This window comes from Elephas maximus, chromosome 19, assembly GCF_024166365.1.
Source record: "Elephas maximus indicus isolate mEleMax1 chromosome 19, mEleMax1 primary haplotype, whole genome shotgun sequence".
Classification (NCBI taxonomy): Eukaryota; Metazoa; Chordata; class Mammalia; order Proboscidea; family Elephantidae; genus Elephas; species Elephas maximus.
In genome coordinates, this window is record NC_064837.1 from 54852142 (window position 1) to 54868865 (window position 16724).

The 16724-nt window shown below is 41.1% G+C and overlaps 1 protein-coding gene across 4 annotated transcripts in view; it reads left to right on the forward strand.

Annotated features, from left to right (window-relative positions):
* The window catches only part of MAP3K3 (mitogen-activated protein kinase kinase kinase 3), a 60760-nt gene that overhangs the window by 2304 nt on the left and 41732 nt on the right, over positions 1–16724 (forward strand). For 2 of the 4 annotated variants that reach the window (XM_049859129.1, XM_049859130.1), the window contains exons 2-3: positions 6331–6452; positions 8079–8171. In XM_049859129.1, coding sequence (XP_049715086.1) covers positions 6331–6452; positions 8079–8171 — 215 coding nt within the window. The remainder of the gene's footprint in view (positions 1–6330; positions 6453–8078; positions 8172–16724) is intronic. The other 2 variants (XM_049859131.1, XM_049859132.1) reach the window with 1 other exon arrangement.

A 16724-nucleotide genomic window follows, 5' to 3' on the forward strand; every position in this document is an offset into this window, starting at 1 on the left:
TCCCCACTTACTGACTGCTAAACCAGTTAGAGAGCCCAGAATGTGTTGGCTACATTTCATGGCCTAACATGAAAAAAGATGTGAGCCTGTTTTCGCATTTCAAGATGTTTTCAGAAAGTTTAAATGTATGAGTATATGAAAAGTCGATAATGGGGATGAAAGGAACTATATAGTAGAATCTCCATCCCTAAAGAAAAAAAGGATTAGGAACTCAGTGTCTTCACATTCATTCACTCCCCATGTCAGTTTTACATGAAGAAACTGAAACAGTGAGAGGGGAATCAACTTGCCAGGTGAGTGCAGTCCATTAGGCAAGCTGGGTTAAGAATCACTGTCCTGGCTTCCTTCAGCACTTTGCCCCTTTTCTCCTCTTTCTTTTTTGTAGATGTCCTTGATGCATGATTGCAGCTAATATTGAATTCTCCCAGATACCTGGCTCCGTTTAATTTGCTTTATTACGGACTCAGCAAGGATATATGTATACATACACACACACATAAATAATATTAAATATACACACTCTTAAATACTATCTCCGTTTTGGTCATGTAAATGATAGAACTTCAAATTCCCAGGTTGGCTTGCTTTAGTTGCTAACTCTATGTTCTTGTTAGTCATGTAGCTCTAAATAAACTCAAGGAGTTCATGAAAAAGAAACATAGACTTTGTGATATTTTAGTTACATTTGTTCAACTTCAGCCTAGTGAGGAAAGGACTAAAACTAGTAATTCTGAGTCCCTGCCCTGCAGGTTCTTTGGTTAACAGTCATATTTTCCTGAGCTGTTCTAAGCCCTAAACTCAAGCCTGTTTGACAACTTGGATTTGTAATGAAAACAGATCAGATTTTATGTTGGCAGTTAGTCCCAGTAAATTTCTAGTGGAAACTACGCTTATCCCTGTAAATAATGGGAAATATTCTCTTTTTGTCTATGTGGCTATTAAAAAAAAATTAGGATTGGCTGGTCATTTCTTCTTGGTCACACTAGAATTCTCTCCCAGCTTTAGTAGTTATAGGGGTGAAGGCTGTTAATACCACTGGAGACTAATTCACTAGTGTTTGTTTGGACTTTGTAGGTGTGCAGTCTGAAACTTAGTGAGAATTGTTACTGAAAAAATGTAACAATTTGGAAGTGTTACAGGAAACTTGACTATGGTGAACTGAGTACAGGATTAAGGAGGTCTGGTTCTAGTTTAATACCTTGGTTTTAAGTAAGAATCATTGTGACCAGCAGATGCCTTGCATCTCTAGGGCTCCAGTGATGTTGGGAGTTGCTTTAGACTAGTCTCAATTCAGTGTGTCTAGAATTTGAAGTTGGCCTGTGTAGACTCAGTAGTTAGTAACTGTTTTTATTGAAACTTGGACTACAATTTAATGAATCAGCATAGCCATGTCATGACTAGATTTCTGATATTTTAAAAATGGCAGGTGGATTTTAAAACAGAATTTTAGGCATTTGTAAAAAATAAATATCTATCCAACTGAGCATTACTTAGGCGAATATACAGAGGATAAGAAGCAGTTTTCCTGGTCCTGTCTATGTAAGCTATTCATTGAGTCTCTACCCATTTATCAGGTTCTTCATATGTGCCTCCTATGTGCTAGGCAGAGTGTTTGGCCCTGTACTTACCTTATCCTGTCCTCCAGAAGTTAAAGTTAGGTAAGGTGAACCAAAAACATGAAAACACGTGCAATGAGGTCTTGTAGGTACTTTGTCAAAAGCGTGTAAAGGGGCACAGCGGGGAGAGATCAGTTCTATAGTTTTGGGGTTGACATACATAATCCTATTGTCTCCAGTCCTTTAGGTTAATTTTGTAAATGTTAAAATATAGTGGTAATGTATATTGATTCTTATGAGGAAGCAGTGACTTATTTTGTAAAAAATATATATGTATTTTTAAATTTTGAGCCATCAATTACTATTGAATGCCTATTGTATCCTAGAAACAGGAACTATTTAAAAAATAGACTGCAGAATTTGACTTTGAGACCTAGAAAAGGTTCAACCGTGTCCTCAAAGGAGAAAAGTTTCTTGTGAGTTGAGCATCAGGCATTTATCGTTTGGTCAGACTTGCTCTAAAATGATGTTTACACAGGTATGGACAGGGTGGAGGCAGTGGAAGTGTGTAAAATGTTGTGAAGAGAAAGGTATTAAAACCTGACTCAGGTACACTCTGAAGCACAGGATATCCTGAGTAAGCGGCTCAGCCGATCTGGCAGAACTGGGTAGAGAATTGGCAAGAGAAAGAAATAACATCGTTACTTAGTGAAAACCTTTGTGGATTTGTATATGTGGAAAAGAGTGTCTGACGTAGTAAACGGACATCACGCAAGACAACTATGTTTATTGGAGGACATGGTGCTTCTGGAATCTGTTTGGGGTTTTTAGCCAAGGGAATTCATAAATGGGAAGTGCTGTAGACCCTGCTTTTAGAAAGAAGTAATAGCTCAGTCTGGAAGAGTGACTTCCTGCTGGAGCTAAAGAGTGGAGGGAGTTGCCTGGCAGCCCCCATACCATAAGTCACGGTATCAGGGGAAGAAAAAATACTTGCTGCTGAATAATTATGGATCGCTGTCTGCTTAAAACTCCCTTAGAGCTTCTACTTTTTAAGCCTGAACCCTGATCTTTGTTTCATAGCTCTTTTCTATTTTCTGTGAATACTCCTCCCCTAGATTCTTAACCTCTGAATCTCAAGAATTCTTTCTCTTTGTGCATCTTCCCAGTTCTGATTAGTATGGCAGCCCACCCTCATACTCAGGAAATCTTTTTGAGGCTATAGCACACAACTTACCCTGCCTCACCTTGTTCACAATTGAATTGCTGATTTCCACTACTTCCAATTTTCTTTTAATTAAAAAAAAAAGATCTCCAGCTTCTTAATTCTCTTTAAAATTTTGTTTTTACCTCTACCTCTCTTTTGGATCTGCCAGCCTACCCCTGCAGCTGCCCTTCTTTGGTCTGGGCTTCTGTGGTGTCACTCTTTTGTTTTTTTCCAATCCTTTTAAAGGCTCCTTTGCTGGCTTCCCTTCTCCTCACTGTACTTGATTAGGCTGACTCACTAAGGATCAATCCCTGACCCTCTTTTCTTCCCCCTTTCTCCCTTACTTACTCCTTATGTCCTTTCTCCTTCTCCAGTTTTTTATTTAAACTCTCATGGATCACAATGTCTGATCTGCAGCCAATCCTGGGGATGGCACAGGACTAGGGCAGCATTTTGTTGCCTTGTGTGTGGGGTCACCATGAGTCTGGAGCCAACTCCTTGGCCGCTAACAACACCAAAAGTGTAACTGGAACAGCTTGCTTTTCTGAAAGAATCATTACTCTGTTAATGTATCTTGTAAGATCATCTGTATAACTCTTGCTGCTCACAGTTTAAAAAGATATATTTTTATACATTTGTGTTTGTGTATTCTGGTTTGTATATTGTCTGATTCAGTCTATGTATATATCTCATGTTTTTGTTCTTTTATTCCTAGAGTTTGAATACCCTCAAGCTTCTTCTAAATTTTTTCTAATGTATAATATATGATATGTGTTCAGTAAATGATGATTGCTAATGATTAATAAAAATCCAGGAGTAAAATTATGTATTAGGGTAGATTGTGTGGCTGCCAGTCTTTTTCTATAGATAATAATAACCAGCATTTTTTAGCATTACTAAGTGCTGTCGTTGTGTACAATGAGTCAATTCCAGCTCACAGTGACCCTGTGTGGCAGAGTAGAACTGCCCCATAGGATTTTCTTGGCTTTAATCTTTACAGGAGCAGGTCACCAAGCCTTTCTCCCACAGTGACTGGTGGGTTGACCTTTTGGTTAGCAGGTGGGCACGTAACTATTGCACCACCAGGGCTCATCTTACTAAGTGTTAAAAGACCACGAAAAAAATGATTTATAAGTAATTTTTTTTCCCCTTTAACCCTCACAAGAGCTCTGTTAGTTTTACTCTTATTATCCCCATTTTACAAATTGAGAAATTGAGGCTTAGGGAGAATAGGTGATTTGCTGAAGGCCTCACAGCTAGCACATAATTTGATTCAGTACTTAAACCCAGCTCTTTTCTGACTCCAGAGTTTGTTTTCTTAACTATCGCACTCTGAGAAAGCGGCTATTTGTTTGAAAAGGTTTCGTTTGTTTATTTGTTTTTTTATTTTTAAGGAATGCCACTGAAACAGTGCTGCTAATTTGGTTAAAATCTCAGTCCCGGAAGAAATGCCTAAAGGAGCCACTTGATTTACTTCCTGTCTTTATCCACATTCTCAGTTTGAAGTATCGTTTAAGAACCTATCTGCCTCTAGCAGTGTATTCTACTTTGGCACAAAATCAGATTCTCTAAGCGCTTCACTTGTGTCAGTTGTCCCTGATTTCAGGAGATAGTGCCAAACCATTCCTCTAGTGTGTTCTCAGCACTGAAACTACCAAACAAGTTTATCCATTAAGTAATGCCAGGAATTGGTTAGCTTCCTGGAAACAGAATTTGTCAACCTGATAAACCAGCTCTTATAATAGCATCATCTTCTCCAGAATTAGAAATGGTTTCTCCAGCCACACTTGTCGATTTGATTTGAAAGGTGGTTCTGTGTGTGTGTTTGTGTGTGTGTGTCTGGTTTAATATCCAACAACTGAAATCCTCAATTCTAAGAGTAGGTACATTTGTACTGAAAATGCTGTGCATTCTCCTCCTAGTTTGCTGGATGCACCTTAGAAAACACCTACCTAGTCATAATCCTCTATTTATCCAATTTCCTGTTACAGTTGGCCCAACTAATTTAATATATGTATTATACTTAATAATATATATAAGCCAATTTAAAATATAAGCCAATCTTCCTAGTTTAGATGCTACACTCTAGTTTTTAAACCTTGGTTGAGAAGTTAAAAAACAATAAGCAAGTTCCCTTTGTTTAAGGAGTCTGTAGGGAAACTGATAGAAAATATAACTGATGGGATGTATGTGTTTTAATTTTGACAACTGTCTTTCTGTAAGTACGCACTTCTTCCTCATTCATTTTTTCCTTTACTATGCGCTTTTGGTAACAACTCTGACTCTCACATTTTGAAGTGGAATTACATGGGAAACTACTATTGCTTTTCCTGCAAGATTTAAATTTAATTTCACTTTTCTTAACAAGCAAAAATCTCTTTGTATGCACCCTTCTCCTTCCTTTCCTGTACCCCCTCAAAGGGCAAAGGGGACACCTGAGGACATTTGGTCTAGGAAGTGGGGAGAGGCAGAGAGCATGGAAGAAGAGAAAGGAGTGATTCTGCTTCTTATACTTCATGCTGTTCTTTTTTCCAAGGAGTATTAGAGTATTTCCCAGGGCAATGATAAAGGGCAGGAGATAGGCACTCTCCTTGGGTGGAGTCTTCAGTATTTTCTTCTTTTAAGGTGTGCCCCAAGTGACTCACTTGTCACCACAGCAAAGTGTAACAACTCATCCTTCATGTTCAGCAGATTATTTTCAACATTAATTAATGCAAAAAAGAAGAGTTAATTTATTTTTTCAAGTATGTTCGGCGCTCTTTGGGTGGATGAAGACCTTTTGAAGGACCTGGGAAAAATGTGCAAAACATTGCGTTGGGCTGGTTTGGGTTCTGGGTTTTGGCCAGCTGTCCTCAGTACGTGAGAACTCTAATACTGTATGCTATTTCAAGAAGCAGAGATTGAAAGTAATGCCAGTAAGGCAGAGACAACGCATTGCTTGGTCAGTTAGGGAAGAAAAACAATAGAACTACCTTTTGACTTCCCTCTGGGAAGCAGGGGGCCTATAAACCTGTAATGGTTTGTGGGGATTCGGAGGCTAGGCCTGTAAAATAACTTCTCTTCAAAGCAGCTATGTAAGCTCCTTGTTTGATAACTTTTAAAATGTGCTTTCCTACATATGATGGTTTAAGAACAGGTTTGTGCTGACTCTATCCCATAATCAGCTCTCTACCAGCTCATCTCTTCATTCAGTACTGTACCATGCTGTGCTGAGTTGTTCATCACACCAGCTTCTCGTCTCTTTTTCCTCATTGGGTTTCTCTCGCACTGGACCTGTTGCTCTGCTTGAGCATTCGACTATGTGAGTGTGCACGCACACTCACATCAATTAGTAACTACTGGTACCAGAAATCTGATCGGGGAGCTGTTAGGAATCCATTTAAAATTCAAATTGAGGTAGCCTGACCTCAGTTATCTACTTTTCAGAGGCATCAAATGCATGCCATTATAGTTACAGGGTCTGTCATTTCACTTGGGCGGAATTCCTGAGTATTAGTTGCATAATTTGTGAAAGTACTTTTGCTGGTATGTGTTTAAGTATCTTAGCCCATGTGTTCTCTTTTATTGCAGATGAACAAGAAGCATTGGACTCGATCATGAAGGATCTGGTGGCCCTCCAGATGACCCGACGTACCCGGCTGCCTGGATATGAGACCATGAAGAACAAGGACACGGGTCACCCAAATAGGCAGGTGTGTGTGCTAGCTAGATTTGTTGGGGAGGGGTTTTCAAATGGGAAATATTTGAGAAGCCAGGGGTACTTTAATAGCAGGCTTGGATGCTGTTGGCCCCTTTCTTTCACAGTTTGTTAAATGCTAACTGATACGTACCAACCAAGGTGTGGGTCTGTGATCTGGAGTCCAGAACCTTGTGCATCTAACCCTGATAGCTCTCATCTCTGGCGAATAAGAATAATTCCTTTGTTTATTGTGGAGACGGTATTCATATAATTCTTTTATTCTTTTTCTTTACTGATTACTCGGCAAATATTTCATCCAGATTCACAATCCCTAACTCAGAAGGTTTTTAGCTACCTTCAGTCATACATACTTAAGAAAAGTTAATTTTGGTATTAGCTTACATAGAATATAACTAGGGAGGGAAAAGTATTTACTAATTAAAAGGTCACCTAATGTATCCGAAAGGCAACGATGAGTGATTTTGTGTTGTTTATAGCTGTTTCCCCTTATGAACTCAGGTAATTTGAGAGTACCTGCTTTATTGGAGTTGTCTGCTTCTTTAGGAAAACAGTGCATATTTTAGGTAACAGTTAACCTTGTGTGCTGTTGAGAATCTTCTCGCCTCTAGTGTCATCTGCCTCCCTGTCTCCTAGGCACTTAGGCCTGCAGAAAGGAGTGAATAAAGGAGTGTTTTCCTTACCAGTGGGTTTCCAGCACTGTGTCATTTGGGCACGTTTGATGAAATTTTTTCCATGACATTCTCCTTTGTGGTTCTCTTTGTTCTCAGCAACCCCCTCTTTCCTCCTTTGCACCTTGTCCACCAGTTCTTCAGAAGTACCCTTAGTTCTTGGAGAAGGTATAACCCCCTAGAAGGTTTTCTGTCTGGGGTCTACAAGATGTAACTCCAGAGTATTTCCTGCCTTTTGGAATATTAAGGGCCCCGAGTTCTTTTGTTTCTTGTTATAATAGAAGGATTAGTTTCAGGAGTTGCTTTCATTTTTATGGTTACCTTATAGAACTGGGGGAACAACAGACTAGGGCCTATTCTTGTATTATTTTAATATATTATTCTGTCTAATTGTGTGTGTTCTTGCTGCAACTGGTTTGCATTCAAAGCTGCTTTTGGAAGGAGCATTCTTACCAGAAGTGAGTCCCCTCCCCCAGGCTTGAGCCTAATGACCTCACTTTCCTTCCTGTCTTCCTATGTGGAGTGTGCTTGCTAATGCGCTCCAGTCAGCTGATCTTTCTCCAAACTGGACTGTTAGTGTGGATATCAGCTAGTGGGTAAATAGGGGAAGCTTTCTTGAGTTGGAAGGCTCAGAGGGACCAGGTTGGGAAGAGGAGGGATGGAGTGGTTCCCAGTAGCTCCTTGAAGGGGGGGCTATCATTTAGAAATCCTTCTGCGTAGAGCCTAAAATCTATTATAAGAGAAGTCCTGATTTTTACTGTGCCTGCTGCTATGTCATTGGAGTAAAGTGGTTATGAAGGAAGAAGGCCGTGAAAAGGATTGATTACTGGTTAGGAAATAATCCTATCAAGAGGTACTGGCTCTGTGAACCCACAATTTACATGAATAGCGTCAAACTTTTCCTGTTGCATGGAGGATATAAATTAACCTCAGTCTTTTTGTTTTTAAAGAAAAAGCACAACAGCAGCAGCCCAGCCCTTCTGAACAGCCCCACAGTAACAACAGGCTCATGTGCAGGGGCCAGTGAGAAAAAGAAATTTTTGGTAAGGAACCAAATCACCCCTTAAAGCTGAAATGTGCTTTTTAATCTTGATACTAGTGCTGGAAAAGTGTAGAATTAATTTCCCAGATAAGTTGTTTTAGAGAGTATGTAGGGAGCGCTGGTTACTCATGACCTATATGTTCTGTGCCTCTAGTCACCATTTCTCACAACAGTGTTACAAGCAGCTTCCCTCAGTGCTGCCCAGTAACCTTTCTGTGATGATGGAAATGTTCTGTATCTGTGCTATCCAATATGGTAGCCACTAGCCATATGTGGCTATTGAACAACTAAGGAACTCACTTTTAAATTTTCTTTAATTTTAGTTAAAAAGTCACATGTGGCTAGTGGCTATTGTATTGGTCAGTATAGCTTTATGTACTAAATATAAGGGACTATTGATTTTTTGGGGGCAAGAAATTAAGTATATGCTTGGAGATTCCTTGGTACATTCATTCCTTTCACACAGGCATTGAATTTCTAGGCATTGTGATAAACTCATCGGTGGGAATCCTGTCTAAGGATTCTGTTCTGGGGGAAGGGAGGATCTGGGGGAAATATGAAGCTGTAGAACTTCTAAACATAGCTTTTTAGAAATTGAAGGTCAAATTTTATGCTGACTTCGGATAAAAAATAGAAAAAAAATTAATTTTTCTATTTTTTGCATAAAAGGGCAATGACAATGTCATAATAGCTTTTCTCAGTAATGAAGTCAAGGTGGTAGAATGGTATCTTCTGAGAAGTGTGGTAGAAGTCCAGCTTCTGACCAGGAGTGGTATTCTTCAGCAAGAGCCTGAAAGCAGGAAGAGGGAACAAGTCTGAGTGAATGTGGGGTGGGGCATGTGCATCTAGGGGGCTGTTTACAGCTTAGTGTAATAAAAAGAGCCTGGCCTAGGAGTCCAGAGATGTTGATAATCCATTAGCATAGGGCTTCACAATTTACAGAGTAAATTCACATTTATTATTATTGTTGTTTATTTTAGCTTAGGCCTGGGATAAGATGAAACCATTTTCTCCATTACCAGTTCTTCCACCAGAAGGCCATGCTTAAGAAGAAGAGGAATGAAAGATCAAAACCTAGTTTAAATGTCTAAGAGATGCCAAATTGGGCATTAAGTTCGACTAAAGATTCAAATCGCAGAGTCCTATTTGAAAGTAACCAAGTATTTTGGCTAGCAAGGAAGGTTGTTTATCAAGGCTGACATGGCGCTGGCAGAGGTAAACAGCCTTTCAGTGTAAGAATGGCAATGCTGGCTACAAGGCATAGTTGAGATTGGCACAACCTTGGGGGCTGAAGCTTGGCACAGCAAGAAAGCCAGAGGAGCTGTAGGTTCATTGACGGAATTGTTTGGGGGTTGAGGACTGGAAAACCTAATTTAATAGCTCTGCTTAGCAAGGCTTTCCTTTTCTCTGAGTAAACTAACTGAAAAAGAGAATACAGTTGAGAACAAGTAAGCGTTCTGAGCAGCTATGGAAGTACATGGGCAATGAGGTGCCAGCCATAAACTATGTGCTAAGAGGTAGGATCTGTGTTCTCTATATTTTCTCTCCTATACACTAGCTCCCTGGGAGCCTCCATTGTGGTGAGAGCTGACTGACTATTCCTTGATGTTTGATACATCCTGGGTATGGCTAAGAGCTATGGTTGGTTTTGCCGGCCACGATGTGCAGCATCCCTTTAGCAGTCATCATCTCAGTGCTTTATCAGTGGATGTTAGTCCTCTGTAGATTGGACAGTTTCGTGTAGTGAGGAGAACACTGGCCTAGGAGTCACTGAGTTGTTAGTATCCATTAATATAGGGTTTTACTTTCACTCTTCTGGTGTACAACAACTATAAAAAATAGCATGTGAATAATACTTTAAGATTTATAAAGCTCTTACGCAAAGGTATTGAGTAGAGCCAGGAAGCAAACCCAGATCTTGTGACTTTTGTACACAGTAATTTTACCATGTGTAAGTCATATAACCTTTCTGAACTATAGTTTTTGCACCTGAAATATAGACATAGTAATACCCACTGAGTTTACCTCTTAAGGTTCTTGTAAGGTCAACGGCAGAATGTAAAGCACTTTGTACATTGTAAAACGAATGTACAAATGTCAAGTAGTGGTGTTAACATCACTCCTATGATGTTCTGGTTTTGTGGGTATGAGCTCTGGTGAATACTTCCAACTAGGGCATGGAACTGAAGGGGTTAAGCTTTTTCTACCTTCACTGGATTGTCCTTACTGTCTATCTGATGGCCCTTTGCAAACTTCTGAAGCTAGCCTAATTTTTCAAAATTCCAGTGGAGGAAGAAATATAATCCTTATTTCCACTGATCCCTCTTTCCCTTGAATCTTATCAGAATAGTAGGTAGAGGCTTTGAACAGACCCCAGAGTCTGGGTCTCACCCTCCAGATGGTCACTGGTGGGTGATTCAAAATGGAAAAGCTGCTTTCTTCATTGCAGTCACAGGCAGAGCAGGGCCTTGGCTGTCAGTTCTAGAGGAACAGAATTCTAGGAGCTGTTCCCCAAGCAGAGTCAGGGATTGAGCAGACTGCCTTTTGCTTTTACTGTGATAGATCTGACTCTTCAGGACCTCCCTTCTCTTTCAAGGTTGTTATGGGCTAGCTACTTTGAAAATAAAACATGTTAAAAGCAACATAGAAGCCTAGCATTATATTTTGTAAGAAAGTTACTTTCTAATCATCTCTTCCTGTGATCTCTTAGGGCTTTTCTGAGTCATGTTTACAAATAAAATCTTTTTTTTTTTTTTTCAGTTGCCCTTTTTTCCCTTTCTCATTTATTTACTATCTTTGGCAAAGTAAGGACTCCAAAGATGGGAGTATATAGTAAATACGGGGTAGCAGGAGCAATACTGCATCAGGGAGAGGGTATGAAGGATAATGGCTAAGACCTTTGCTAGGTCGAATTAGTTCACAACCTTTGTCTAAACAGACTCTTGAGAGACCTCTTGGGTTACATGTTCAACTGTCAGCTCTAGACTTTGAGAAGGTCATATTTCTGCTTAATCATTGTTGGTTATTCCTTTTGGCCCTGCTAAGTTCTCAAATCTGTAGTGCAACCTGAAGGCCTGTACTGCCTCTTTCTGGGCATGGCTCTAAATATTCCTCTCACCAAATTTGCTGTGGTGGGCCAGGGGACTTGAACCCGCCTAAACCTGAGTTTCGGAACAGGAACTTTTTTCTCAGAAGCTGTAGTACCTCTTCATTCAGTTTAACATGTGCCTATAGTCAAGCTCCTTAGACACACAAAAGAAATATAAGTCATGTTCTCTGCATCCCAGGAAATAGGAAATGAGAAATACACACATGCAAAAAAAAAAAAAAAACTAAGGTGGGATGCGGTTGTGCCTAAATGTACGGTACAGATAGTGCTGTGGGAGTTCAGGAAACAGGAATGAGCTTGGGCTGAAGGCATTATGGTTCACTTCTGGAGGAGGTGGCACCTGAACCAGGCTATGAAGGATGTGTAAAAGTTTGCTGTTGGTGTTGTCTTGTGCTGTCGAGTAGATTTTGACTCATGGCGACCCCATGTGTTACACAGTAGAACTGCTCCATAGGATTTTCTTGGCTGTACTCTTTAGGAAAGCAGATTGCTAGGCCTTTTCTTTCATGGTACGGCTGGGTGGATTCAGACCACCAACCTTTTGGTTACCAGTCAAGTGCAAACCGTTTGCACCACTTGGGGACCTTGTAAAAGTTTAAGTTAGGTGGAAAGGAGGAAGGATGGCACTCCAGGTTGGAAAACAGAATGTTAAAGACCTAGGGGAAGGAATGAATATGGCATAGTTCAAGAAATAGGGTGGACATTGATCTGGCTGGAGAGGAGGATTCCTGTTGGCAACAGTGTGAGATGGTTAGGTCAACTGAATGAGCCTACATTCCAGCGGACTCTGAATGACAGCTGAGGATTTAGACTTTATTCTATAGGTCATGGGTGTCACTGATTACTTACAAGGAAGGGACATGAGTGGGTTGGAAGGAAGAAGCTGAGAGGTACAGAGGCTGATTTAGGAATCCAGGAGTGAGGGGAAACGGGCTCAATGAAGGTGGTGATGGGGAGAATGGAGAGCAAGGTCTCACACCTTGCTTGGAAGGGAGAATTGAACTTGCTATCTAGCTCTGAGGGGGAAAGGAAGGAAAGAATCAAGCAGAACTTGGAGGCTTGGGCCTGTGTAGTAAAGAAAGTGGAACTAGCGTTAGAAATAGTGTCGCTGAGGAGGGAGACTAGGGGGTGGTTGATGCAGACACATGTGGATAGATTGAGTTTGAAGTCACAGTGAAAAAACTCTGAGTGTGTGTGTGGTTTTTTTGGGTCCACAACCCCTTATTTGCAATTCTGAAGTCCAAAAAAATACTGCAAACTAAAAGTTTTGTTTTGTAAATTTGTAGCAGACTCATTTGGCAACAAAACTTTGCCTGAATTGACACAGCTATTTATAGTCTTTATTCCACTCATTGTGAAGAGTCACAATTTTCAGTGAAAGATGAGGATAGCTAGGATAACTAACTTGTGTTAACAAATAACATCTCAGTGACTTTAACAAAATAAAAGTTTATTTCTTGATTGTGTTACCTGTCCAGTGTAAGGGAGGGGAGGAAGCTACTCTGCACATTCACTTAGGGACCCAGATTGATGGAAGATCTGTTGTCAGAGCTAGCCACAGGGCCCCCAACTAACTGGGAGAGGCTGGGAAGTCCAGGGGTGTGCGTGGAGTCCTTGTGAGCACTTTGTCTCTGCCAGGGCAGTGCTGCCCCAGACACCCCGGGGACCTCACATGCTGTGGAGAAGGTGCACCATATTACCCTCTAAATACAAAAAGATTTGCATTCTGAAACACTTTTTGGCCCCAAGAGTTTTGGCTAAAGTATTTACTGAGCACTTATTAAATGTCAGGTACCATTCTAATCCCTTTAAGGACCCCTGTCAGTGGTTAAGTGGTTAAGTGCTTGGCTACTAACCTAGAGATTGGCGATTCAAACCTATCAGCGGCTTCAAGGGAGAAAAGACTTGGCAATCTGCTCCCATAATGATGATAGCCTAGGAAACCCTGTGAGGTAGTTCTATTCTGTCCTGTAGGGTCACTATGAGTCCGAATTGACTCAGCGGCACACAAGAACATTCTAATCTCTTTACCCAAATTAAATCATTTAATCCTTTTGATAACTGCGTACGATACATACTACCATTATTTTCACTTTACAGCTGAGAAGACTGAGTCACAGCGAAGTTAAGTAACATGCTCAAGGTCATAGTTAGGAAAGTAGCACCAGGATTTGAAGCCAAGCAGTTTGACTCTAGAGCTGCATTCTTTAAAACTACACAGCTGCCTCAAATATGTGGCAGGCAGATGAAATCTTGATTGAGATTGGGGCTGGACATAGAGATCTGAGAATCTTCAATTTAGAGGTGGACAGATTAAGTTTATCCCCCTGGGGAGAAAGTGTGGAGAGAAGGATTTCTCAATCTAAAGGCCAAAAGTCCAAACACTGAGGAATGGTCACATGTTGGGGGAGGGTTGGGAGAGGGCATGAAGAAGAGGAACGAGCAAAGAAGCAGAAGTGGTTAGAGTGGTTCCCTGGGCTGGGATGGAGTCACAGAAGTCAGTGGAGGAGAGAACCTCATGAAAGAGGACTTGCTCGCCAGTGCAAAACACCTCAAAGAGGTCAAGGAGAAGGTTGGCAGGAAGGAGCTGATCAAGTTATCTTTTTCGGAACTTTCTTTATCCATTGCTTGTTATGGTCAGTCTGACAGGGGAGACTGAGATTTAGGAACTAGGTGGATTTGGGCATACTACATGGCACAGGGAAGCCAATCGTGGGCCTGCATCCTGCACTGGAAAAGTTGTCACCATGTCAGAGAGGGGATTTGGTGCCCTAGGCATCTCTGTTTACACTGTTTAACTGCTCACAGGCTTGGTTAATTTTGGGTAGGAGTGATTTGTGCTTTGGAAGGAAAGTTTAATCCCTTTTCTGACTAAATTCACATAGAATAGTGCTTGGATTATGACTCACCATGAAATAAATTTAGTTTCTTCAGCCCCAGGAATGGACTGGGTATGTGTGGGGAGGGGGGGTTCCTTCATTAAAAAAACCGAAAACTCATTGCCATCAATCCTATTCTGATTCATAGCAAACTTGTAACCTTGTAGGACAGAGTAGACCTGTCCCATAGGGTTTCCAAGGCTGTATTCTTTATGGAAGCAGCTGCCACATCTTTCTCCTCTGAAGCAGCTAGTGGGTTCAAACCACTGATCTTTCAGTTAGCAGCTGAGGACTTAACCACCGCACTACCAGGGCGTCTTCAGGTTCCTTCACCCAGCAAAAACCCAGTGCCGTCGAGTCGATTCCGACTCATAGGTGTGTTTAAATGCAATGTTCCAGTTTATGAATGAGAGCTACACCAAAGCGTGCTCAGCTATGGGCAGGAACAGTTGGAAGGATGTGGTAACCCCACTGCGGGGACACACAGGGCTACAAAGTGCAGTTAGTATTTGGGAGATGCCAGAGCCAGTTGGGGAGATAGAGTGTATGAAGCTATAAATGGCATGTCAGAGCTGAGCAGCATTTCTCAGGCACAGTGCTTTGGAGGGCCTTTGCCATGGTGACTGTTTAGCATTTCAGGGGAAAGGAGAAGAAGGAGATAGTGAAAACCTGCTGGCAATTGTGTATTCCTTGAGCCTACACAATAACTTCCTCCACAGCACTGCCCTGCCTTCCTGAGTATGTACACACACATACACATAGACTCACGTAGAATTCACACAAGATGGTGACGTGCTGCCCCCCATTCTACCTCCTCCATCTCCATCCACCCACAACCTCAGTCATAGGCCCCACTGCTGGTTCCCCAGGCCTTATAGCCTGCTGCCTGACTGGCACCCAGTTTCCTGGCTGTGCTCCATTACTTACCCCAGATATGGGGAGCTTTCCATCTCTTCCACCATGAGTTCCAAAAAAATAAGGTCACAAAACATGCTTTGATAGTTTTCTTCTTTCAGCGCTCTTATGGAAGCCCTGCTTCTGTGGGTAAAATAAGCCTCGTTTGCCTGTGTGAAACCAGTTGTAACATAGCATGGTAGTTAAGAGCTAGGCTTCCAGGGTTCAAATCCTAGCTGTGCCCTTATAAGCCATGTGACTTTAGGGAACTTAACCTCATTGTAACTCAGCTTTTTTCTGTAAAATAGAGATAATACAGTATCTGTTGTGAGGATTGATTTAATTAATATATGTAACATGCTCAGGACAATGCCTAGTACCTAGTAAATGCCCAGTAAATGTTAGCTATGCTGATGTGTTTGCTAATGGATAAAGTGGTCCATATAAAAGGATGAGCCATCACATTGTAGGCCTATTCCTCAGGGGAACCTTGCTGTCCACTGTTTAGTATGTGAACTTTTCAGGGACACTAAGCTCTTTGAGCCCTAATTTCCTTGTTTTTAAAATAGCAGGGTTAGAGGATGGAAAATTTCCTTTCAGCTCTTGTATTCTAGTTTGTTGATTCTCAAAGTGTGTTCTGAGGATCCCTAGGGGGTTTCCAAGACCCTTTCAGGGGGTCCATGAGGTCCATACTATTTTCATAGTAATACTAAGATATTATCTGCCTTTTGCACTCTCATTCTGTCAAGAATGTACAATGAAGTTTTCCAGAGGAGAGGCTGCATAACCTTTGATATCACAATAGATTGAATGCAGAAGCAGATATGAAAATCCAGCTGCCTTCTATTAAGCTGGACATCAAAGAGATTTGCATTCTTCACAGTAAATATTTTTGAAATATATAGTCAGTAATTTTTAAAAGTATAGATTAGAATTACTGATCGAATTCAGTGGACACCCTTTCTGGGCCTGAAGAGAATTCCAGCCCCCTAATCTCTTGAGAAAAGGGAGTCTATTATGCATCCATCCTCCATTCCAGCTCTCGCCTTTTTCTGTCATCTGCTCTGTCTGCTATGTGTTCCTCACCTTGAGATACTCTTGCACCCTCTTCTTTCTTCCAAGCCACAGTTGATGCATTTCTCTTTCCCAGCTTTCATTCATTGACTGTGAGCTTTCTCTCTTCCATCTCTAGTTGCTGGTCTCTTGACAGTCTTCTTTACCTGTTCTTTTCTTCTGTAATATCTGTTCCCTCTTTCTGGCGTTCTTTAACTCCCTCAAGTTGTGGATTTGCATCTTTGCAATCTCTCTCCATCCCCAATTTGCTTTTTAACGTTCTAACACTTTTACTTCTCCTTATTTCCAGTGTTTACACTGAGTTCTGTTCTTCAGTTTATTCATTCTTTTAGCAAGTATTATTAAGCACAAACATTAATATGCCATTCCTTTTGCTTTGTACTGGGAGAATAGAAACAAGATAGATATGATCCTGGCCCTCATAGAGGTTACAAGCTACCCATGATGGACGTTTTGGATAAGGTTGGGGACAGTGTATGAGGTTATTTTGTCCGGGGTCCTGCTTTACCCCCACTGAGGTAACCTTAGGAGGATCCTGGAAACCAGTAGTAGTCCTAACAGTAGCAGCAACAGCTGCAGGAGCAGCAGCAGCCATTTA